The 25,588-nt window shown below is 47.3% G+C and overlaps 1 protein-coding gene across 3 annotated transcripts in view; it reads right to left on the bottom strand.

The window, feature by feature from the left end:
• The window catches only part of LRRK1 (leucine rich repeat kinase 1), a 147,578-nt gene that overhangs the window by 51,363 nt on the left and 70,627 nt on the right, over nt 1-25,588 (bottom strand). For all 3 annotated transcript variants that reach the window (XM_073568825.1, XM_073568823.1, XM_073568824.1), the window contains 14 exons: nt 20,481-20,707; nt 20,275-20,399; nt 14,738-14,901; nt 14,467-14,604; nt 11,814-11,926; nt 11,611-11,687; nt 11,407-11,536; nt 11,153-11,265; nt 10,866-11,080; nt 2,935-3,099; nt 2,617-2,789; nt 2,069-2,189; nt 1,048-1,207; nt 670-946 (listed from right to left, as the gene is read on the bottom strand). In XM_073568825.1, coding sequence (XP_073424926.1) covers nt 670-946; nt 1,048-1,207; nt 2,069-2,189; nt 2,617-2,789; nt 2,935-3,099; nt 10,866-11,080; nt 11,153-11,265; nt 11,407-11,536; nt 11,611-11,687; nt 11,814-11,926; nt 14,467-14,604; nt 14,738-14,901; nt 20,275-20,399; nt 20,481-20,707 — 2,198 coding nt within the window. The remainder of the gene's footprint in view (nt 1-669; nt 947-1,047; nt 1,208-2,068; nt 2,190-2,616; nt 2,790-2,934; nt 3,100-10,865; nt 11,081-11,152; nt 11,266-11,406; nt 11,537-11,610; nt 11,688-11,813; nt 11,927-14,466; nt 14,605-14,737; nt 14,902-20,274; nt 20,400-20,480; nt 20,708-25,588) is intronic.

The raw sequence follows: 25,588 nt of genomic DNA, 5'->3' as shown, positions 1-25,588 counted from the left end.
AATTTCCGGACCCCATAGCTTCAAAAATACAGCATGAGAGTGTATCCGGGGAAACAAAGTGTCCTGCTGAATCTTTTTTCATCCCTTCACTGTTTGTGTTGGTTTAAGGATACTTCAACATCATCTATTGTCAGCACCATACCTCACAGCAGTGCCGAAAAATGGTGCCTGCTCTTGTATGGCTAAAGTAATATTACAATTTGTGCTGCGTTGCTCTGGAGCTCACTTCTGGGTCATCAGCTTCCCTATGTAACTGGCTTTATCATGCAAAAAAAAAAAAAAAAAGCCGGTGTTAAATTAAAAAATATTACTGTCATTTTGCTCCTCCAGCTCCTGTGCAGACCTGCAAAATGTACATCACTAAGAAAAAAAGGAGAATTCCAAATCAGACTACACAGGTTGTTTGTAGTCTGTTACCATGGTGATGCTTAGGTTTGTAAGAACTTTGATGCAGACCATCTCAAAGGTGCTTCATCTCTAATTTACGATGTATCGGGACAAGAAAAATGTGGTTGTGAACATATACATAGCCTTTACGGGTGAGCACCGTAATGTCAGAAAAGAAAACCAATTATAAGAATTACAATTCCACAGATGTCCTGGTTATTACATTTTCACTCGCAGGCAGAGCTGTTGAAAAAGACTATTTAGTCAATACAACAAGATTACCTATTGTTAGCTACTGGAAGGGCGATCTCAAACTTTGCCAGGAACTGGAAGTACTGTTCTTCTGACTGCTTTGTGAAGCCAGTGCCAACCAGCAGCATTCGCAGGTCTTCGGCTTTGATAACCCCATTTCTTGCCACAGATTTGGAGCTTTTAATGTTGATGATCCTCTCCAGACATTCAGAGAGCCAGACAGGATCCAGGAAATACAGGTTCCGTAGTCCATGGCTCGTGTCTGGAAAGTGAAGCAAGGTGCCAGTCTCTATAAGAAATCCAATTGCTGTAAGGAAGAGAAAAGATGAAATGTGAGGTGAGGCAGATGGCATGAAGTCCTTCCAGATCATGATAACATTGAAATGTCTTACTAGCTGCTTTTCTTACCCGCTTGCATGTCCTCATAGTCTCTGATGTCATTCCCAGGACTCTGCTCTATGATCTGCTCGATCTGCTCATCCGTCAGATACTGAACCTCATCCTCATGGACTCTTGTCTGCTGTTCCCTCAACACTGCTTCCTGCAGGTTCAGGTAGCTTTTGGGAATCTATGTCGAGAAAATAAAAAAATATGTACTTTTGGTGACACGCAGATGGGTTTGTTCACACATCCATGCTCTTTGTGGACAGAATGCCTTCAACAAAATAAAAAAAGACGTCCATTTTTGATCTATGCAACGGATCAAACTCAACAATGCAAGTCAGTAAAAAACTTGCACAGCATACGGATATTGGTTGCATCCAAAAATTGTCCGATTTTCACTGACTGCAAGGAGAAGCTTAAGGAACCTCCATCAATTTTTGTTTTTGCTACTGAGAAAAACTAATGAAATGGTAGAAACGGACACTCTGACAAAACAATGATGATCCAGCACACTGGTGCAAATCACAGTACAGATTTTTGTCGTGAAAAGTCATCTTTGGGCACAGGTATGGCCGATGTAGTGTATAAAAAAGAAAGAAGAAAAGAAGGCAGAAAAAGGCAACAGCATAAGGTGTTAAACCTGATTCAAATATAAGAAATTAGCCAGCTCACCAGCAACCACCGCAAAACCTCGGAGCTCCGTGCAGACAGACGTCAGGAACATTCTTGAAAAACTTGATGGCTCCAGCTGCGTTAAAATTCTTCTTTATTGAACCATATTAAAATCAGTTAATACAAAAAGACTCTCCACATTAAGCCACATGCCAGACAGAGGCAACGCGTTTCGACCTGTACAGTCTTTGTCAAAGCCATCATTTGACAAAGACCGTAAAGGTCAAAACGCGTTGCCTCTGTCTGGCGTGTGGCTTAATGTGGAGAGTCTTTTTGTATTAACCGATTTTAATATGGTTCAATAAAGAAGTATTTTAACGCAGCTGGAGCTATCAAGTTTTTCATGAATGTTAAAACTGATTCATCTACTTACCAGCCTACCAACCAGTTTCTGGGACCCAATAGTGCTGCCCACATCTTTCATATTGCAGGCTGCACAGAATATAAGATGTCGTAAGCTTTCTAGGCCTTCCAGTGTCTTACAGGAAAGTTCACTTGGAACAAAAAAAAGAAAGAAAAGTTACAAAACTTTAAATGCAGTTATCAGAGAGAACAATATAACCAATGAAGCATGTAATGGGGCCAGAAGCTTTTTTCCTATATATAAATGACCATATTAATAAAATATACATCACACAAGAACACTGTGTGATGAACACTCATCTATAGGGATGATCCAATATTAGAAACTCAGGAGAAGAAAATGCATTTTAAGGGGTTTTGCAAGGTCAATCAGGAAAATGTCTACCAATACCAATTCATGAATATTTTATTCAGCCCTGTACGCCAAAACTAATAAACTATTAAAGCAGTGCGGTCAATTGTAGTCCCATCGGCTAAAAGATATAGATTAGAATCTAACGAGGCGGAGATCAAGTTAGCAGGGTCCACCAAGGACACAGAACAAGAAGTAATTCTCACTGCAAGTGCTTGATGGTAATATCTGGGAATCCCGTGGCTCGAGACCCAGATGGAGAGCGGCAAAGAGCCAAAACATAGGCACGAAGAGTGGCGATTCTCTCTAAACGGAACTTGGTTTCAATGAAGTCCAGATGTGTCCCAACTACTAGAACAGCAGCATTTGGGGCTTTCGCCTAAAGGGGGGGAAAAAAAACTGTATAATTTTATTCTTTTGAAATTGATAGGTGACTAAAATTAATAATATACATCATAAATTAAAAAAATATGAGCTGGAGTATAACTACCATCATCCTAACCTGTACAATACTTACTCCTCACCTCAATGTTTAGCAGCCAGAACTGAAGATTAGATACGGCTTCCTCCCCCAGAGCCAGGTTCCAGACCACAATGTACAAGGCCTTGTCGGTAAAGAAGCACTGGTTCACTGCTGACATTGTAGAAGAACCTCCCATGTCCCAGACATGAAAGTGCACAGAACCAACCTACTTAAACAAGAAAAAGCCATAAAAGAAGGAATAAAGCAAGACATTTCCATAAATTCTAGAATTATAGTACAAAGATTAGGCAGATGTATGAAGAGGTTTAAGTGGCTGTTTTCAAAGATATTTCTTTTCTCCTTCGTCTCATTGGGGGACACAGACTGTGGGTGTGTGCTACTGCCATCTGGAGGCCGACACTAAGTGTACAAAAAAACAAGTTAGCTCCTCTTCCGCCGCAGACACCCTCGCCCCGATAGCGGGCGGAAACCAGTTTTTGCTTAGTGTCTGATGGAGGCACACGCAGTCTGGGTCTCTCCAGACTATTTTATTTTATTTTTTTTTTTATTTGAACATTTTCTTACTATGAAGAGGAGACAGGGGCGACGGACCCTATTGAAAGGGTCCGATCTCCCCCAAACATCAACGGGCGAGCAAGTGCGAGTATCCCTCCACGTATCCTTTCCCGCACCGAGGGACATCTCTGGGACTTTTCCCCAGACATCTATTTTTTCTTTTTTATTTTTAAGACGATATGACAGGGGCAACGCATCCTATTGAAAGGATCCGATTTCCCCAAACCATCAACGGGCGACCACGTGCGAGTGTCCCTCCACGTTCTCTCTCCCGCGACGTGGAACAATAGGCCAGACTTAGCCCTGTCCACCCCTAGGTAGCGAAACCATGGGCTTGCACAGAGGCACAAGACTAGTCTGTGCGGCCCCACGGCTACACCAACGCCAGGTGGCGGTACTGCGTGGTGGCGGACGGTCCCTCTCCTCGCCCAGCCAAGGCGGACGGAGCTAGGGTGCCTGCACCATCCGAAGATATGGGTTACCTCAGGGTAAGCAGGGCTCCTGGGCAGCGGGAGGTTTCCAGGCCAGGGCTGCGGCGTTCTCTCCATGGGCTGGAGCGGCTCCCCTCTCCTGCCTGTAGGCAGAGCAGGAGGGCTTCCTCGGCGCGGCAGGGGCAGCGGCGTGTTCCCCTTCTCCCTTGCCACGGCCCTCTGCAGTGGCCGGGCTGGGGAAGGAGCGCGCGTGGCTGAGTAGGCGCCGTTTAGAGCGCCAGTTCCGGGGCGAGGTAGGCCGCGAGGAAGAGGGCTCAAATTTAGCCCGCGGCTTCAGCCTAGGCCGTGGGGAAGGCCCGCCCCCCGGTGCGGCGGGCGGGGCCGAAATTTAGCCCACGGCGTCGGCCTAGGACGCAGGGGGAAGGCCCGCCCCCCCCAGCGTGACGTCAGATCCGGCGCCCGCCCCCCAACGCGACGTCAGATCCAGCGCCGCCCCCGGATACTGGGCGGGTGCTGGATAAAATGGAGGCCCCGGCGTCAGAATGGGGTAGGCCGCGGTCAGGAAGCATCGCAGCCTACCCAGGGAGACCGCATGCGTTTCCTGTGGGGCTGTGTTCACGCGAGCGCAGACTATTAAGATATGTGAAGCCTGTAGTTCCGAACGCGCCCAGGAGCCCTCCCCGCCAACGGAGCCCAGGGGGTCGGAGCCCCTGGAATGGGCGTTATCACTGTCTCGGTCTATGGCTTCACTTACGAAGGCGATCGAGACCCTTCAGGCCCCGGATAGGGGTAGAGACAACGGCTCTCCGGTTTGGGAAGGTTCATCCACCTCAAATGAGCCGCCGGCCTGCAGGGGCCATACCCTCTCTAAGGAGATGTACAGGGAAAGAACCCATATGGCGTCTCCGGGCCCCTCCGGTGCTTCGGCATCTGTGAGTGCGGCGTCTCGCTCTCCATCACCATTGTCTGAGAGCGAGCAGAGTTCGGATGAGGACAGGCAGGAAGCCTTGGATCTGGATATTCCCGGGTGTCGGGAGACAGTAGACAGTCTCATTGAGGCCGTCAATCAGACTCTTGGTATTGAGGGGGACGTCTCCGTGGCCGCAGGGCATAAAATATCTTTTAAAAAGGCCAGGCGCCCACATAGGGTGTTTAGCACTCATCCAGAATTCGAGGACACGGTGCAGCGGCACAGGCCCAGACAAGCGTTTTTCATGGCAGAAAACGCTAGAGACAAGGTACCCGTTTGCACCAGAGTTCTGTAAAGAGTGGGCAGAATCTCCGATTGTGGATCCCCCAGTGTCACGCCTGGCTTCAAGATCGTTGTTGTCGGTGCCTAGTGGTTCTTCCATTAAGGACCCCACGGATCGACTCATAGAGGGTCTAGCCCGCTCGGTGTATGAGGCATCGGGGTCAGCGCTTTTGCCTTCGTTCGCAGCAACATGGGTGGCCAAGGCCATGATGTCGTGGTCGGAGTCTTTGAACAAAGTCCTGCAGGACAGAGACTTGCCGGTAGAGGTGTCTGAGATAGCAAATCAGATCTCGATGGCAGGAGACTATCTAATTAATGCATCCTTGGATGCGGCTAATTGAGCGGCGCTAGCCGCAGCAAACGCTATCGCCATTAGGAGAGCCTTGTGGCTAAGGCTATGGCGGGCCGATTCGATTTCTAAAAAGTCGTTAACATCTCTGCCTTATCAGGGTAATCGGCTTTTTGGAGAGAAGCTAGACAAGGTTATTTCAGATGCCACAGGGGGAAAGAGTAGCTTTCTCCCACAGCAAAAGAGCAGACCGCCCTTTCGTCAACCACAGGCGCGCTTTCGAGCATTTTGCGCCCCAGGATGGGCATCAGCGGCCAGTTCTACTGCCCCGGCTCGTCACAACCAAGACAGAGAGAGTCAGGTCACGTATAGAGCCAACCCGCTGGGGAGGATGCGGGGCCGTCCACCCAGGTCAAGGGGAGCTAGGTCCCAAAGACCCTCTACAAAATGACTTGAGGCATCAGGTACCCGAGGACAGCAGAGTAGGCGGTCGTCTGCTCAGGTTCCGCCACGTCTGGGTCAAGGTGGCACACGACGCATGGGTGGCGGAATTGGTGTCATTCGGGTACAAAATAGAGTTTATCGGACACCCTCCAAGGAGATTTTTTCAATCCCGTCTTCCCAAATTGCAATCCCGGGCAGAGGCATTGCTAGGGGCCATCAGGATTCTTCTGTACAACAGGGTCATTAACCCGGTACCAGAGGGCGAAGAGGCCCAGGGATTTTATTCCAACCTGTTCGCAGTCCCCAAGAAGGACGGAACAGTAAGACCGGTTTTGGGCCTAAAGCTCCTAAACAGGTTCATCAAGGTCAGGCACTTTCGGATGGAATCCCTCCGGTCAGTGATATCGGCCATGGAGCAGGGAGAGTATTTGGCCTCAATCGATGTTCAGGATGCCTACCTGCACATCCCTATTTTTCCTCCGCATCAGAAGTTACTTCGTTTTGCGATAAATGGCCGGCATTTCCAGTTTGTGGCTCTGCCGTTCGGGTTGGCCACGGCACCCAGGGTTTTCACGAAGGTGATGGCGGTCGTTATGGCCATTCTTCATTCTCGGGGCATAGTAGTGCTGCCATACTTGGACGACCTGTTAGTGAAAGGACCGTCTTTTCAGGCATGCGAGGAGAATGTCGGCATCACGCTGGATACCCTATCCCGTCTGGGATGGTTAGTCAATGGGAAGAAGTCATGTCTTACCCCGGCTCAGTGGATTCCATTCCTAGGGATCATTTTTGACACTTCCCAAGGGTTGGTAATTCTCCCTCAAAACAAGGCCCAGGCGCTCCGGCGGGGGGTTCGGAGTCTTCAGCGGCCAGGCCCTCACATGATTCGATTTGGGATGAGGGTGCTAGGGAGGATGGTAGCAGCAATAGAAGCAATCCCGTTTGCGCAGTTTCACCTTCGCCCCCTGCAGCATGCTCTTTTAGCAGCATGGGACAGGAGTCCTTTCTCCCTGGATCATCAGTGCAGGTTGTCCCTTCAGGTCCGGCGGACACTGCAATGGTGGACGCGCGACTCCTCTCTCCTTCAGGGGAAACCCTTTCCTCCAGATCAATGGCTGGTGGTTACAACCGACGCGAGTCTTATCGGTTGGGGAGCAGTGTTTCGTCATCACACAGCACAGGGGCAGTGGTCTCCCCAGGAGGCCCTTCTGCCGATCAACTTGTTGGAGATTCGAGCAGTGCGGTTGGCGTTGCAGCATTTTCAGCACTGGCTAGTGGGTCGCCCAGTCCGGGTCCATTCAGACAACGCCACGGCAGTGGCGTATGTGAATCACCAGGGAGGCACGCGCAGCAGGGCAGCCATGCGCGAGATAGAACACGTACTCCGTTGGGCCGAGGCGCACCACTCAGTAATTTCAGCGGTCCATATACCAGGCGTGGAAAATTGGGCAGATTTCCTGAGTCGGCAGGGGGTCGTGGCCGGAGAATGGTCCCTGCACCCCGAGGTTTTCCAGCAGATTTGCCAACGGTGGGGAACTCTGGACGTGGATCTGATGGCTTCCAGAGAGATCGCCAAGGTAGACAGGTTTGTTGCCCGGTCTCAGGACCCGCGAGCGATTGCAGCGGATGCGTTGGTTCTTCCATGGAGCCAGTTTCGGCTCCCGTACCTGTTTCCCCCTCTGCCTCTTCTCCCGAGGGTAATCAGGAAGATCAAGAGGGAGAGGGTTCCGGCAATTCTGCTGGCCCCGGACTGGCCCCATCGAGCCTGGTACGCGGATCTGGTACAGCTCCTCGCAGACGTGCCATGGCGTCTACCGGAACGGCCAGACTTGCTGTCCCAGGGGCCGATCTACCACCCGAACTTAGGGGCCCTGTGTTTGACGGCATGGCCGTTGAGTCCTGGGTCCTGACCCAGGCGGGGTTTGGGTGTGAGGTGGTAGCCACGATAATTAACGCCAGGAAGCCGGCCTCGGCGAGGATCTATCATGGTACTTGGAAGGTTTTCTTTCTCTGGTGTCGAGAGCACGGGGTTGCGCCTTTGTCCTTCTCGGTTCCCAACATTCTGGCCTTTCTGCAGTCAGGCCTGGACGCAGAGTTGGCTCCGAGTTCCCTGAGGAGACAGATCTCGGCCTTGTCTGTTCTGTTCCAGCGAAAGATCGCTAGCATTATGCAGGTCAAAACTTTCATTCAGGGAGTCTCGCATCTAGTGCCCCCCTTTAGAGCTCCCTTAGACGCCTGGGACCTTAATCTGGTGCTGGGGGCCCTGCAGGAAGCTCCTTTTGAGCCATTGCAGGAGGTCGGATTGCCATACCTTACCAGGAAGGTCGTGTTTTTGGTAGCAATAACCTCTATTAGGCGGGTCTCGGAGCTGGCAGCCCTATCCTGTAGAGCACTGTTTCTGACCTTTTTTAAGGATAAGGTAGTCTTGAGACCACCTCCGCCGTTCCTGCCGAAGGTGGTGTCCTTGTTCCATATTAATGAGGACATCGTTTTGCCTTCATTTTGTCCAGCTCCAGTACACAGAGTTGAGAAAGCGCTCCACACGCTGGACCTGGTGAGGGCCCTCAGGAGGTATGTGTCGAGGACAGCGCCTTTTCGCCAGACAGATTCGTTGTTTGTGATCCCTGAAGGGCGCAGGAAGGGGCTCGCAGCCTCACGGTCGACCATAGCCCGATGGATTCGTCTTACTATTCAAGAGGCTTACCGTATTAGAAGCACGCCGGTTCCACCTGGAAGAAGGGCGCACTCGACTCGGGCAGTGGGCGCCTCTTGGGCGCTTCGGCAGACCAGGTATGCAAGGCGGCAACGTGGTCAAGCCTGCACACGTTCTCTAAACATTACAACGTACATACGCAGGCTTCGTCGGATGCGAGCCTGGGTAGGAAGATTCTCCAGGCAGCAGTGGCACACCTTTGAACAGGTAGGCATGCGGTGTAGATTGATGAGTTGCTCCCACCCAGAGACTGCTTTGGGACGTCCAACAGTCTCTGTGTCCCCCAATGAGACGAAGGAGAAACAGGGATTTTTGTGAGTACTCACCGTAAAATCCTTTTCTCCGAGACGCTCATTGGGGGACACAGCACTCACCCTGATAGCCAGTTGGCTTTTGTTTATTTTTGATGGGTATAAACCCTTATTTTGTAGGGTGGTCCTTTTTTTTTTTTTTTTCTTCAGACATATAATTTTCTGCGGTAGAGCTAAATTGCTGTCAGCTTTTCCGACGGCTTTGGCACTAAACTGGTTTCCGCCCGCTATCGGGGCGAGGGTGTATGCGGCGGAGGAGGAGCTAACTTGTTTTTTTGAATACTTAGTGTCGGCCTCCAGACGGCAATAGCACACACCCACAGTCTCCGTGTCCCCCAATGAGCGTCTCGGAGAAAAGGATTTTATGGTGAGTACTCACAAAATCCCTGTATCGAGACCAAGAAATGACGGTCTTACATATACTTGTGCCCCTCAAGATGAGCAGAACAGGTCGCATGAAATGTTTTAGGAATTGAAAAATGCTCATTAAAGAATAATGACATGCAGCACTGAGTGCCATCACAAAATGCTTTACTAGGGTAACAGACCCCCTCTTATCTGCACCTCCTTTTATATCAGTGATTCCAAAACTCCAGTCCTTACGGCCCCCCGACAGATCATGTTTTCATAATTTCAATAGCACTGCACAGGTGAAAGAACCTATGGGAATTTCTGATGCCATGATAATTCCATCACCTGTACAATACTAAGGAAATCATTACAATATGAGAACATGATCTGCTGAGAGGGCCACGAGGACTGGAGTTGGGAAACTCCGCTTTATACCACTGAAATTTAACTGGGTAAGGCCCCACATACACAATAAGCAACAGGCTGGCTGACCGCCATCTCTTCAGACTCCGCGACACAGAGGGACGCTTCCGACGAACGCTCAGCTGTTTCTCCATGATTGAACCAGAGGAGTATGGCAACAGCTTAATTCCCATCGGAAATAGAACGTGCTGAATCCAGCTCTCCCACATCATCATCTGTTAGGGAGAGAGTCTGGATGCCCCCATACATATATCAGACTATGGGCCAATTCAATGGATGGCTACAGGTTTGACCGGTTTTAGTCCAACATGTATGGTGGACTTAAAGGTACTGTCACACTTAGCGATGTACCAGCGATCCCGACCAGCGATATGACGCAGTCAGGATCGCTGGTACATCGCTAAGTGGTCGCTAGTGAGCTGCCACACAGGCAGATCTCACCAGCGACATCGCTGGGGACGGGGATCGCTACTTACCTGTCACACCAGGCGATCCTGCGTCCTCCCGCCTGGCTCCACGCGTCGCTCGTCCTCACAGCAGGAAGCGCCGCAGGAAGCTGACGACGAGAAACAGTCCTGAACGTTCTCGCGCGATCAGCGATAACCAGCGGGGGAGCGGGTCGTAGGTAAGTATCACACACAGAGATATCGCTAGCAATATCGCTGCTACGTCACTAGTTATAGCGATATTGCTAGCGATATCTCTTAGTGTGACATACCCTTAAGAATTCGATAGTATTGGTCTTTGTGACTCACTTTTCTTATCTTCTTTTCTCTTATATCAGCAATGATAACAGGACAATCATGAAAACCACCAGACAGGAATGGATCCCACTAAGTGAGCAATGGATTTGGAATAGGAACAATCAGACCAGAAAGTCTATAGAATTCATTATGGAGGTATGGAATTTCCCAAAGGGATGCCTAAGTTGTTACCCTGAAATTGTTATCATTAGCCAATGTGTAGATATGATGGATAACAGTACAGCAGAGCCAAAACAAGAGACAACAGCGTAGGTCAAGGCAGGCACCAAAGAGACATGATGTCAGGCAGGCTAAGCAGTAGAAAACATGCATTTACAGAAATTGGACCCAAAGGAACCATTCAGGCGCAGGAAAGGGCCTACATAGACTGGAAAGCCCAGCCTCAGATCCAGAGATGTAAGAAATCTCTGGGTCTGTTCCCGTAAGAAAAATGGTTACCTTTGCCTTAGTCCCCACAGGTTTCTGTAGCTCCCATCGGGTAGTACGAATAGTACTTTCTCCTTGCATCTGCTGTGACACTTTTCCAGTCTGTAGGACCTCAAAAAGGGTAGATTTTCCTTGGCGTGGTGGTCCAACAATGATCATCTTGACAAGGGGGCACCTCTCCGCTTTCCTCAGCTGAGCACGCAGATATGCCAAGATGGTCACCGGACCTTCACATTAACACGATGTGTAAGACGACGTACAGTGATATGGTGGTTACTAATGAGTAGTAAGCCACTTACCCTCTTTCCTGATCTCTGCCGGTAGGTTTGTGATGTTCAGGTCTTCGAGGTCTAGCTGCCATAAAGATGCCAGCTGGCCAAGTTCTGGAGGAAGCTCTCGTATCCCCGGATTACTATATAACAAAGCAGAAGCCACTGTGATGGAGAGACATAAACTTTGAAAACAAATACGAAGTATTGCCCTGCAGCTAGTCACTTTGGTCATAGCACCAAGCCTGGATAACTTGGGGTGCTACACCTCCTCCATCACTTACTTCCCCAGGTAGAGTTCTGTAAGGCTCTTCAGATGGCACACCGACATTGGGAAGGCATCTAATAGATTATCGTTGAGGTACAACACTTCCAGAGATTCTTTCAGACATGAAGGAAACTCCACAGAAAAACCTGGAGCACAAGAGCTCAACATTAGCAGTCATCGTATTTTACATATCACCTTGCTCTTACGATTATGCATGTACCTGCATCCGTCCCTGTTCGTGTTCTAGATCTGGTGGAGAAAAATGGCATCCGCCTTGTCCTGATCCCTTCCTCATTTCTGCAGAACCAGGCAATAAAAGTTTCATATTATAAATATTACTGGCTATATAAAGTAGATTAGTGGCGTTAACGAGAGAAGCCATACACACAAATACTGCATCAGAATATTTCAGGCCCGACCAACCTTCCCAACTGGTTCTTGGATACATCCAGACACTTCAGATGCCTGCAGGTCCAGCTGTCAGGGGGCGGCAATGAAAAGAGTTGGTTTCCGGACAGCTTCAAGCACTGTAAAGCCTGGGGAATCAACCAGCAGAAATGCACAAATTTTTACGCAGGTTATAGCTACTGTAAAATTAGATAACCCCACCAACTCTTTTTCAAAAGATATACGTAATAAGAGGACCCTTCATAAATCAGGCTTTAGAGAGTAACCCTCATTTAATTGAGATTTTTGATAATGACTGATCAATTCTGGCAGAGAAAAAAAAAAAAAAAAGGTGTTACAAAGTTCCTTAATTCCACGATTTATTTAAAAAAATAAATAAAAATAAAACGAGTTACTCTAAGGCAATGGCCCACATGGCGATTCTCATGCAGAATAAACCTGAGCAGAATCGCACACCCTGCTCCTGGGAAAACGCATGTGGTTTTTGACAAGCGTTTGTCAAGCGTTTTCCTAAGCGTTATTGGCCATATAATTGATGGTATGCGGAATCGTGGGCGATTCCGCAAAATTAATGAACATGCTGCGTTTTTTACTGCTAAGCAATTCTGCAGCGGTAAAAAACGTACCATTGGCACAACATGTGCGTTTTCTATTAAAAATGCACGGAATGCTTTTTTTTTTTTTTTTAAGCGTTTCCGCGGCAGAATCGCGCGTTTAAATAAGCCGTGGAAATGCTTAAAAAACGCTACATGGACATACAGTCTAAAGTTTCTTTTCCAAAAGTATCAGCAAACTATATACTTAGATCACCCCCTTGTGGACAAAACAGTGTACTACAAATGAAAAAAATAGACTACTGCATATTTTTCCTGAACTGCATTTATGATGAACAATTCAGAAGAATACATAGGACAGACATACTGTTGCTCAATATGTGAGAGACTGAAGAGTAAAACGTCAGCATTATGTGAAAAAACAATAGGAGCAAAATTTTTACAACTTCCCCTGAATATTTTATGAATAGCTTCTTAAGCAACTATCATTTTGCTCACAGAGCTCAATGACATTCACAATTTACTGTTTGTCGATTGTTGAAGAAGAAATCTGAATTTAATCAGTGGAAGGGGATTGGTTTATCATGGCACCAGGTGTAACTAATATATAGTTTTTTATTTGGAACTGGAGTCTTTTATTGTTTTAGCATGCAATAGGTTTTGATGTCACTAGAGGGAAAGTCTTTCCATTTTAATGTTCCCGATCCTCATTGATTCTCTACTTTGTCCATTTTACTTGTTATAATCTGAATATTTTGTGCTTATTTTCAATGTTAAAAATGTATAAAACTTAATAAAAATTACAGTTATAAAATAAAATCACAATTTAAAGGGAATCTGTCAGTAGGTTCAACCCTACCAAGCTGTAGGGTTTATATGTAAATGAGCTGTTCGGATCTATGGCCGGACACTGATCTGCATGAGAATTTGCTTTCAGGGCTTAATTTTAACAAAAGGAGGAGTTTTCAGTGTGAGACATGTAACTAACAGAAAGCAGCCGAACTGAACTTTATCTCTTTACAAACACATTTTCTGCAGCTCTCTCAGCTCTGCTGTGACCCTGTCTGCCTATGAGCTGGAAGCAGGGAGGAACCTGCAGATGTGTCAGGTCCACAGTGAGATCCGGAGAGAAGAGAGCGCCATTGCACATCATACTGGTAATAACCCTTGATTTTAAAATAATCTCTGGAGGCAGATTCTCGGGGAGATCAGTGTTCGGCTCGTAGTCCTGAAAAGCTCATTTACAAATAACAAAAACGTGGATTTCTCTGGAATAAGATATCGGATCACAGATATCAAGGTATCATATTATTCAACTTCCTCTGACCTACATGCACATAAACACGACTTAGGAGGGTTAATCCTACTAACAGATTCCCTTTAATAAATCTACAGGGTGGGCCATTTATATGGATACACCTAAATAAAATGGGAATGGTTGGTGATATCAACTTCCTGTTTGTGTCACATTAGTATATGGGAGGGGGGAAACTTTTCAAGATGGATGGTGACCATTTTGATGTCAGCCATTTTGGATCCAACTTTATTTTTTTCAATGGGAAGAGGGTCATGTGACACATCAAACTTATTGGGAATTTCACTAGAAAAACACTGGTGTGCTTGGTTTTAACGTAACTTTATTCTTTCATGAGTTATTTACAAGTTTCTCTTTGTTTACAGCCATTGACATGTCACAGAGGTCAACACGTGAGGAGTGAATAGAAATTGTGTTGATGTGTGGTGAACGCAGTACCCGGGTCATTGCAGCAGATTTCAATGCAAGACACCCTACGCAAGAAAACTGTCACCATTCCCATTTTGCTTAGGCATATCCATATAAATGGATCTCGGTACATGTGACACGCAGCAGCGAAGGACCCCCTGCTGGATATCGCTGATCGTGCAGGAACGTCCTGGGCCATTTTTTCGTCGACTGCGTCCCGCTGGCCAGCGCGCATCACTGTGTTTGATCGCTGGATCGTTGCTGCGTCGCTGAAGAGATCTGCCTGTTTGGCAGCTTACTAGCGATCATTTAGCGACGCACCAGCGATCCCTACCACGTCGTATCGTTCTCGGGATTGCTGGTGCGTCGCTAAGTGAAACGGGACCCTTACCTCCACCTGGAACAGGTCCTTGGGTACATCCCTCAGGGCATTGTCTGAAAAGTCTACTTCTAGCAAGTGATTCCTCCAAAAGATAGTCAGGTTCTCTGGGATCAGTTCAATACAATTTCTAGAAGCTTTACAATATTTCTGAAAGACAGAAAAATATGAAAAATGATTATATACAGAAATTATTATTATTCTGCAGAGCAATAACAGAGGGTCTCCCCAGTAATACATATTATAACAAATGTATCATGTACTGGCTTCCAGTCTCACTTACAAGAGGGCAGGCCCAGGGCTCCGGGAAGATTTTGAGCTTATTACCAGAAACATTTAGACTCTTCAAAGACTTGAAGCAGTGTAGAATGGAGGAAGGGAGCTCTGACAGCATGTTATCAGACACATCGAGATCATGTAGCCTCCGGAGACCAATCCAGTTGATTCCTGCAATTGAAAGATTACCCATAAACAATCCATGCACCGTCACACACACACATTATATATATATAATACATATACACATAGGTAGTGTTTGCACTCTTGTTGGCACCTTTCCAAAATTGTGGGTAAACAACTTTGCTTCAAGAATGTGATGCTCATCTATCACCCCACAGCACTGGTCACTACTGAGCATGTGCATAAAGTGCAGCACAGATTCATCTCATCTACGACCCCACAGCACTGGTCACTACTGAGCATGTGCATAAAGTGCAGTACAGATTCATCTCATCTCCGACTCCACAGCACTGGTCACTACTGAGCATGTACATAAAGTGCAGCACAGATTCATCACATCTCCGACTCCACAGCACTGGTCACTACTGAGCATGTACATAAAGTGCAGTACAGATTCATCTCATCTCCGACTCCACAGCACTGGTCACTACTGAGCATGTACATAAAGTGCAGCACAGATTCATCTCATCTACTACTCCACAGCACTGGTCACTACTGAGCATGTACATAAAGTGCAGTACAGATTCATCTCATCTCCGACCCCACAGCACTGGTCACTACTGAGCATGTACATAAAGTGCAGCACAGATTCATCACATCTCCGACTCCACAGCCCTGGTCACTACTGAGCATGTGCATAAAGTGCAGCACAGATTCATCTCATCTACGACCCCACAGCACTGGTCACTACTGAGTATGTACATAAAGTGCAGCACAGATTCATCTCATCTACGACCCCACAGCCCTGGTCACTACGGAGCATGTGCATAAAGTGCAGCACAGATTCATCACATCTCCGACTCCACTGCCCTGATCACTACTGAGCATGTGCATAAAGTGCAGCACAGATTCATCTCATCTATGACTCCACAGCCCTGGTCACTACTGAGCATGTACATAAAGTGCAGCGCAGATTCATCTCATCTACGACTCCACAGCCCTGGTCACTACTGAGCATGTGCATAAAGTGCAGCACAGATTCATCTCATCTCCGACCCCACAGCCCTGGTCACTACTGAGCATGTACATAAAGTGCAGCACAGATTCATCTGATCTATGACTCCCCAGCACTGGTCACTACTGAGCATGTACATAAAGTGCAGCACAGATTCATCACATCTCCGACTCCACAGCCCTGGTCACTACTGAGCATGTGCATAAAGTGCAGCACAGATTCATCTCATCTACGACCCCACAGCCCTGGTCACTACTGAGCATGTGCATAAAGTGCAGCACAGATTCATCACATCTCCGACTCCACTGCCCTGATCACTACTGAGCATGTACATAAAGTTCAGCACAGATTCATCTCATCTATGACTCCCCAGCACTGGTCACTACTGAGCATGTACATAAAGTGCAGCACAGATTCATCCCATCTACGACCCCACAGCACTGGTCACTACTGAGCATGTACATAAAGTGCAGCACAGATTCATCTCATCTATGACCCCACAGCCCTGGTCACTACTGAGCATGTGCATAAAGTGCAGCACAGATTCATCTCATCTCCGACCCCACAGCACTGATCACTACTGAGCATGTACATAAAATGCAGCACAGATTCATCTCATCTACGACCCCACAGCACTGGTCACTACTGAGCATGTGCATAAAGTGCAGCACAGATTCATCTCATCTACGACTCCACAGCACTGGTCACTACTGAGCATGTACATAAAGTGCAGCACAGATTCATCTCAACTAAAAGCGGAGATCCTTAGATCAGGAACAGAACAGACATTTATAGAACATTTCAGAACTTTACCAAATTATGAAAACATTTACAGCACATCCTGCACTGAACCCAATTTATTATATATTTTAGGAGCCGATGCAGGTTCATTTTATACCGACTCCAATTCGGCAGCCCTGATTTGAATGAAAAAAGAAAACAAAAAAAAAACCACTATGACAGGAAACCCAGGAGGACCCCACTGATGACAGACATAAAAAAAAGCTAGCCTGAGCAAGCCAAAATCCTTCTGGGAAAGAGTCTTGTGGATGAGAGACCAATATAGAGCTTTTTGGTAAAGCACATTATTCTAGTGTTTACTGAAAACAGAATGAGGCCTACAAAGAAAAGAACACAGTTCCTACAGTCAAAAATCTGAGGATTACCAACGAATTTTGGGTCACAATGTAGTGCCCAGTGTCAGAAAGTTGAGTTTGTATCCTAGGTCATGGGTCTTCCAGCAGGAAAGTTCTTAAGTGACCAGCAATGAGTCCAGATCTAAATCCCATTGCACACCTGTGGAAAGATCTTAAAATTGCTGCTTGGGAAGGCGCCTTCAAATAGGAGATGTGGAGCAGTATGCAAAAGAAAAGTGGGCTAAAATTCCAGTTGAGAGGTGTAAGAAGCTTGTTGATTGTTACAGGAAGCGATTGATTGCAGTTATTTATTCCAAAGGGTGTGCAACCAAATATTAAGTTGAGGGTGCCAACAAAATGGTCTGGCCCATTTTGGGGGTTATGTGTGAAATTACAGTGGGAACGGAAAGTATTCAGACCCCTTTAAATTTTTCACTCTTTGTTTCATTGCAGCCATTTGGTAAATTCAAAAAAGTTCATTTTTTTTCTAATTAATGTACACTCTGCACCCCATCTTGACTTAAAAAAACCCAGAAATGTAGAAATTTTTGCAAATTTATTAAAAATGAAAAACTGAAATATCACATGGTCATAAGTATTCAGACCCTTTGATCAGACACTCATATTTAAGTCACATGCTGTCCATTTCCTTGTGATCCTACTTGAGATGGCTCTACTCCTTCATTGGAGTCCAGCTGTGTTTAATTAAACTGATAAGACTTGATTTGTAAAGGCACACACCTGTCTATATAAGACGTCACAGCTCCCAGTGCATGTCAGACCAAATGAGAATCATGAGGTCAAAGGAACTGGCCAAGGAGCTTGCAGTACTCAAGGTTCCTAAGAGCACAGTGGCCTCCATAATCCTTAAATGGAAGACGTTTGGGACCACCAGAAGTCTTCCAAGAAATGGCCGTCCAGCCAAACTGAGAAATCGTGGGAAAAGAGCCTTGGTGAGAGAGATAAAGAAAAACCCCAAGGTCACTGTGGCTGAGCTCCACAGATGCAGTAGGGAGATGGGAGAAAGTTACACAAAGTCAACTATCACTACAGCCCTCCACCAGTCGGGCCTTTATGTCAGAGTGGCCAGACAGAAGCCTCTCCTCAGTGCAAGACATATGAAAGCCTGCAAAGAGTTTGCTAAAAAAAAAAAAAAAACACATGAAGGACTCCCAGAATATGAGAAATAAGATTCTCTGGTCTGATGAGACCAAGATAGAACTTTTGGTGATAATTCTAAGTGGTATGCGTGTAGAAAACCAGGCACTGCTCATCACCTGCCCAACACAATCCCAACAGTGAAACATGGTGGTGGCAGCATCATGCTATGGGAGTGTTTTTCGGCTACAGAGACACGACAACTGGTTGCAATTAAAGCAAACATGAATGCGGCCAAGTATAGAGATATCCTGGATGAAAACCTCTTCCAGAGTGCTCGGGACCTTAGACTTGGCCGAAGGTTCACCTTCCAACAAGTCAATGACCCTGAGCACAAAGCTAAAATAACAAAGGAGTGGCTTCAGAACAACTCTATGACCATTCTTGACTGGCCCAGCCAGAGTCCTGACCTACACCAAATTGAACATCTCTGGAGATACCTGAAAATGGCTGTCCACCAACGTTCAACATCCAACCTGACGGAATTGGACAGGATCTGCAAGGAAGAATGGCAGAGGATCCCAAAATCCAGGTGTGAAAAACTTGTTGCATCATTCCCAAGAAGACTCATGGCTGTACTAGCTCAGAAGGGTGCTTCTACTCAATACTGACCAAAGGGTCTGAATACTTATGACCATGTGACATTTCAGTTTTTCTTTTTTAATAAATTAGCATAAACTTTAACATTTCTGGGGTTTTTTCACTCATGATAGGGTGCATTAATGAGAAAAAAATGAACTGTTTTGAATTTACCAAATGGCTGCAATGAAACAAAGAGTGAAAAATTTAAAGGGGTCTGAATACTTTCCGTACCCACTGTATGTCCAATTTGACTTTTCTTCTCTGTTGTCTTTTGTGGAGAAATACTTCAATTTAAAAATCAAAAGTTCTTAATTCATGGATCTGGCTACAAACGAGCATTATCAAGCCAAAAACATACCATTATTCCATAATGTCCACAATATTGGGCAAAGGAGAAGACAGAAAAACAGGATTGTGCTCTTTAAAGGATTATTCTCATGTTCGCTATTGGGCACAACTGCAAAATGCTTGAAAAAAAAAACAAAAAAAAAAAAACCACAACTTTGCAAAATATTTAGCATTAAAATTCCTCTCCATAAGAGAGTGATTTTAAGTGTTATTCTTTACTGCTAGCTACCTACGTGACCTACCACCACTGCAATCTAGCAGTGGAGGACATACATGCACAAAGCTTAAAAGGATTTTGTCACCAGTTTTTACCACCTAAACTGACAGATCTTGATTCCAGCGATGTGTCACTTACTGGGCTGCTTAATGTAGTTTGGACAAAATTACAGTTTTATCAGCATGAGATTATCACTAGAGGGCTAGTAAAGCTGCTGCCATGTAATCCTCTATATTCAAGAGCTCTGTATAACCCTGCCCCAACCACTGAGTGGCAGTGGTCTGCCAATACACAGATTTTAGCAAAACTACAGCAAGAAGCCCAGTTAGTTACATCATTGGAATTAGTCTCTGCTCTATATCTTGCTGCTCTCAGTTGGAGCAGGAAAGGGGATAGATTCAACTTAAAAACCGTTTCCAATACAGTTTCTACTCTGATGGCTGGGATCATTGGAGCACAATGGTAGGTCCTAATCGGGTCTGCTTAGTGCCCCTGCGCTCCTCCCATATTGCAGAGACAAAGCTGCCTTTACTTGAGGCACTGGGGAATACGCAGCTCAGGCTAGTGGTGTGATGATACAGCCAAATAAAAACGTTAATCTGGAGTGCACCGCCACTCAGCAAGCAGGAAGCTGGAGAGCGGTGCACACCTACAGAAGATGAGGCAACCTCTTTAAGAAGAGTTCCTCCACAGCTGCAGTGCATACAAAACAGTTCTACATAATATAATATACAAGTGTTACAATGTTGCAGATCTTTTATGTAAAAAATGGTGTTTTATATCAATCAAGGTGGTCAGGGGGGCTTACCTTACAGAAGGGGGTACATTATCCCATGTAAAGTGATGGGTATATAGCTGGTATCCTTTATATTAGTTTTGGATTTATTTCTTCTATTAATGAAAGAGTATGACAAATGCAATTTTATCCAAGTGCATGCTATAAAGGTATATATAGTGAGTCGTACCATCTTCTCTAAAGAGAGTCGCCAAGAAGTTCTTGGATGCACAGAGCTTCTGAAGCCGAATCAGGTGAAGAAACCCCGGGGGCAGACATGTCAGCTTGTTATTAGAGACATCAACTTCAAGCAACCTAGAGACAACAGAGACATAGAGATAAGTCTCCAAACCAAGCACTAAATGTGTTATGTCCAGAATGCACCGACATACACACCCTGAGCAGATGATTTCCTCCGAGCTTTGGACATTGGGGAGCTCACTTAATCGGTTGTCACTTAGATTCAACTTTTGTAAGTTGAGAAGCCCCCAAGGAATGACCGATGGAAGGGAAGCCAAGCAATTAGAGGAGATATCCAGCTCTCGTATCTGGCAGGAAATGTCTATAAACCAATCAAGATCTACCCAGGGCAAGCGAAGACTGGACCACTTCACGCAGACGCTCTGCAGAGAGACCACAGAGCACGGCTCCATTACTCGCATATGGACAAGAGAAGCGTTATCAAACATTTCCTGCTTTATATTTAGCACGGTTTACTGATATTGACTTTTCTAAATGACATTTTGCCAAATCTATACTGTATGTCCTTATGGATGGGAGAAAGACATCATATGTTCTGATCTCTGCCCATTATGTGTGGGCAACAAAACGGAGTTCTGCACATATCTATATACAGGGGTTGGACAAAATAATGCAAACACCTGGAAACATCAACAAAAGTTAGTTTAATATGGTGTAGGTCCACCTTTTGCGGCGATTACAGCCTCAATTCTCCAATGTATGGATTTATACAAGGTGTGAATTGTTTCCAAAGGAATGGTAGCCCATTCCTCAGTTAAAACACCCTCCAGTTCTTTGAGCGACGATGGCGGCGGAAATAGACGTCTAACTTGAATCTCTAAAATCGGCCATAAATGCTCAATAATGTTGAGGTCTGGGGATTGTGGGGGGCCAGAAGAGATGCTCAACTTCATTAGAATGTTCCTAGTGCCATGCTTTAACGATTATAGCTGTATGAATAGGTGCATTATCATCCTTAAAGATGGCGTTCCCCTCCGGGAGCAGTGCTTGAACCATAGGATGCACTTGGTCACCCAAAATGCCTAAATAATCTCGGCTGTTAATTCTTCCATGCAGGGAGATCATTGGCCCGGCGGATCTCCACGAAATAGCACCCCAGATCATCACAGAACATCCGCCATGTTTTACGGTTGGGAGAAGGCAGTCGGGATTACACAAACAAGAAGTATTCAGCTCACCCCTCTTCACTCCTGATCACACCTCCGACGCACGGAAACACCCTGACCCGGGTGTATAGTGCATGCACAACATAAAGTAGGATTTTTCCAGCGTCTCCAGGAGATAAAATAATAATTGCTTTATTGAGAATATAAAATCTCCATACCATCAGGTAAAAACGACATAAAGAGGCGTATGGAGGGGAGAAATTTCCTACGCGTTTCACCCTGAAAGGGCTTAATCATGGAATGCCTGGAGACGCTGGAAAAATCCTTCTTTACGTTGTGCAAGGCAGTCTGGATGGAATGCTTCTTTCGGCTGTCTCCAAACGTACACTTGGCCGGAGGTCGGAAATAGGGTAAACGATGATTCGTCTGAGAATATCACGTTTCCACTGCTCGAGGGACCAATTCTGGAGGTTTCTACAGCACTCTAAACCCTTGGAAACATTTGTCATTGAGAGAAGCGGTTTTCTAATTGCAGCTCTTCCATGGAATCCAGATTTGTGCAGCTCCCGACGAACAGTTTTCGTGGAAACTGGGTTCTGTAGGTGTTCATTGAGCTCAGCAGTGATTTTCGGAGCCGTGGTCTTGCGATCCTCTCTCACAATTCACTTTAGAGTCCGACGGTCTCTCTCAGTCAACTTCGACTTTCGGCCGGACCTGTGCTTTGCTGCGGACGTTTTTCCTTCTCTTTCAAACACAGTCATTACTTTGGAGATAGTACGTCTTGACACGCCAAGCATTCGGGCACTTTCTGTTACACTAGCGCCTGCCATACGAGCACCAACGATTTGGCTTCTTTGAAAATCCGAGAGGTCTCCCATTGGTATCAGGTTTTCATCAATGTTCTTACAATTCTGCAAAACAAACAGTTAATTTACATACACATCACATTACACAAATAATCAACTACATAATTACCATATGTCACGGTTTGCATGTTTATAACATGTTCGAAGATTATGATGCCAAAACGTTAGGCGTTTCCATTATTTTGTCCAACACCTGTAAATAAAAATGTATGTATGTATGTATGTATGTGTGTGTATCACCAACCAATCACAAAGCAGCAGAGTGGGACACCAACCAATCACGAAGCATCAGAATGGGACGCGGATGGAGAGCTGGGCTGAGGACGGATACAGCTACAGCAGGACAGTGCATGGAGAGCGGGGCTGTGGAGGAAAACAGTCTTCAGAACAGGGGCCTCCCAGCCCCGTCCCGGTTCAGTCGGAGCTCCCAGTCGCCAACCGCGCTATCCCCCCTCTCCCCTGCAGCTTCCCGGCCTTAAATTAGTCCCCGGCTTCTACTGCGGCCTACTACAGCGCTAGGCCACGCCCCCTGCAGGCCGCCCAATCACACGCGCTGCAGCTCCGCTCTAGCTCCGCCCAAACAATCTGTGCAGCTCTCTCTCCTGGTCTTGGCGACACCACGCTTGGCGAATGGAGGAGAGCGGGGCTGACGCTGTGGAGGGAGAGAGCGGGGCTGTGGAGGGAGAGAGCGGGGCTGTGGAGGGAGAGAGCGGGGCTGTGGAGGAAGAGAGCGGGGCTGTGGAGGAAGAGAGCGGGGCTGTGGAGGAAGAGAGCGGGAGAGCGGGGCTGTGAAGGAAGAGAATGGGGCTTCGGAGGGACAGAATGTGACGGCGGGTGGAGAGCGGGGCTGCGGAAGGACAGAGCGTGACGGCGGGTGGAGAGCGGGGCTGCGGAAGGACAGAGCAAGACGGCGGGTGGAGAGCGGGGCTGCGGAAGGACAGAGCGTGACGGCGGGTGGAGAGCGGGGCTGCGGAAGGACAGAGCGTGACGGCGGGTGGAGAGCGGTGCTGCGGAAGGACAGAGCGTGACGGCGGGTGGAGAGCGGGGCTGCGGAAGGACAGAGCGTGACGGCGGGTGGAGAGCGGGGCTGCGGAAGGACAGAGCGTGACGGCGGGTGGAGAGCGGGGCTGCGGAAGGACAGAGCGTGACGGCGGGTGGAGAGCGGGGCTGCGGAAGGACAGAGCGTGACGGCGGGTGGAGAGCGGGGCTGCGGAAGGACAGAGCGTGACGGCGGGTGGAGAGCGGGGCTGCGGAAGGACAGAGCGTGACGGCGGGTGGAGAGCGGGGCTGCGGAAGGACAGAGCGTGATGGCGGGTGGAGAGCGGGGCTGTTAAGGAAGAGAGCGGGACCCACAGTTAGGTACTATGCCCGGGCAGCGTCGGGCTCTTCAGCTAGTAGACCCACAAAGCTGAAGACATTTCCTCTTGAAAACTGATTTTGTTTTTTAAAACTTACACAGTCCATCATGTTCATGGCCCCCATTAGGATCTCCTCTACAAGCTGGAAAGTGAAACCACTCACAAAGAATGGCTCTCGCAGGCTCGGAGTATCCATGTATTGCATTGGTCAGGAAATCATTTCAAGAAAACTTGACACATGTTGCCAAAGTCGTGGGCAGCATGTATCAGGCACTGGCTGTACAATCTCATCTATGGTTATGTTATTCTAAAATGCGTCAGCATGTCAGAGAGAAACATCTAATATATACTTACCTTGTAATGTCTTCACATCCTGTTCTCGTCCAGATGTGTCTGGATCCCAGAATTCCAAGCGGCGGAAGTTCACCGACCGCCATATTAGGACACCCAAGTGATGGGTGTCTCAATATGGAAACTGCTGGTGGTACCAGCCTCTTGCGTGGTACAACCAGCGGAACACCGTTGCACCACACACTCTGTATATACCGTACGCACCACACACACTGTATACGCCGTACGCAGCCTCTTGCATGGTACCACCAGCGGAACACCGTCGCGAACACGCCGCCGCCGGGATCAGCCGAATGATTCACTGACTGCCGCCATCTTTGTACAGGAGGAGCGCATGCGCAGTTTTAATGTGTCTGCTGCCATCTGTCTGCACAAAGATGGCGACGGTCTGATTTACTGCACCTGCACGAATTCCGTGCAGGCGCAGTGAATCATTCGGCTGATCCCGGCGGCAGATGCACGACGTGTCTACAGGCAGAGGAAGCCGGCCACATTAAAGGGGTTTTCTCACGAACTAAAGTTCATTTAAAAAATTGTCTGTGTCTGACCGTGCACGGAGCCATACCACATCTCCTGGGCAGGGGAGGAAGCAAAAGACAATACTGACATTACAGCAGGAGATCGCAGAGGATACATTTTGTGAGGTAAAATATTTCACTGACTGTTTGTAAACAATATTTTACCTCACAAAATGTATCCTCTGCGATCTCCTGCTGTAATGTCAGTATTGTCTTTTGCTTCCTCTCCTGCACAGGAGCTCAGCTCAAACGAGAGAATACATGAGGGAAGAAGACAGCACACTGATGGAAAGAGAGAGAGAGCAGACAAGGGGGAGATCACATGGGGTACACAGGTCAAAGAAGAGATGACATGAGAGAAGACAGCAGATGGGGGAGATAGAAAGCGCACAGGGGTGAGAGACAGAGCACAGGGGGGGGAGACATCTCAAACGGGACAGCACATGAGGGGAGAACACAGCACAGGAAGGAGAGAGACAGCAGACAAGGGGGATAGCACATGGGGCAGACAGGTCAAAGAGGAGAGCACAGACGGGAGAAGTCAGCACATGGGGAAAGAGAGAGTGGATAGGTGGGTGAGCACATGGGGGGGGGGGGGGAGAGATTCTCAAAGCTGAAAAGCCTGCCCCCCATCGTGACATTACCGCCCTCGCATCGGGCCTCTATCTAGTGCTTTAATAAGAACTCTGAACCGAGACTGCAATGTAGGCTAGAGGGTCCTTGGCTTCTCACCGCCCTCTGCCAACAACTGACAGGTCTTAGCCTACACATGTAGGTGAGCAGAAACCTGACAATCAAGGGCAGCAGCCAAGGAGATGACACTGGAGACCCGACTAATCTACAGAGCAGTCTCGATCCCCAGTGGCCATAATACATCTTATACCTTCTGCCATTAAATTCTTCATTTAGAAGCACTATAAAACTTCCCGCAACCAATTCTGAACGACAGGCAGAACCTGCAGAAATCCAGACACGTTGCTTCAAATGTCCAGGCCTACGGTTCTCAGCATAGACGCCTTTCCTATACCCGATGGAGAGCTTCAG

Source organism: Dendrobates tinctorius, unplaced genomic scaffold (assembly GCF_039654945.1).
Source record: "Dendrobates tinctorius isolate UK_male_01 unplaced genomic scaffold, ASM3965494v1 ptg000022l, whole genome shotgun sequence".
Lineage (NCBI taxonomy): Eukaryota > Metazoa > Chordata > Amphibia > Anura > Dendrobatidae > Dendrobates > Dendrobates tinctorius.
Note: the sequence above shows the minus strand (reverse complement) of the source record. Positions and strands in the feature narration are given on the sequence as shown.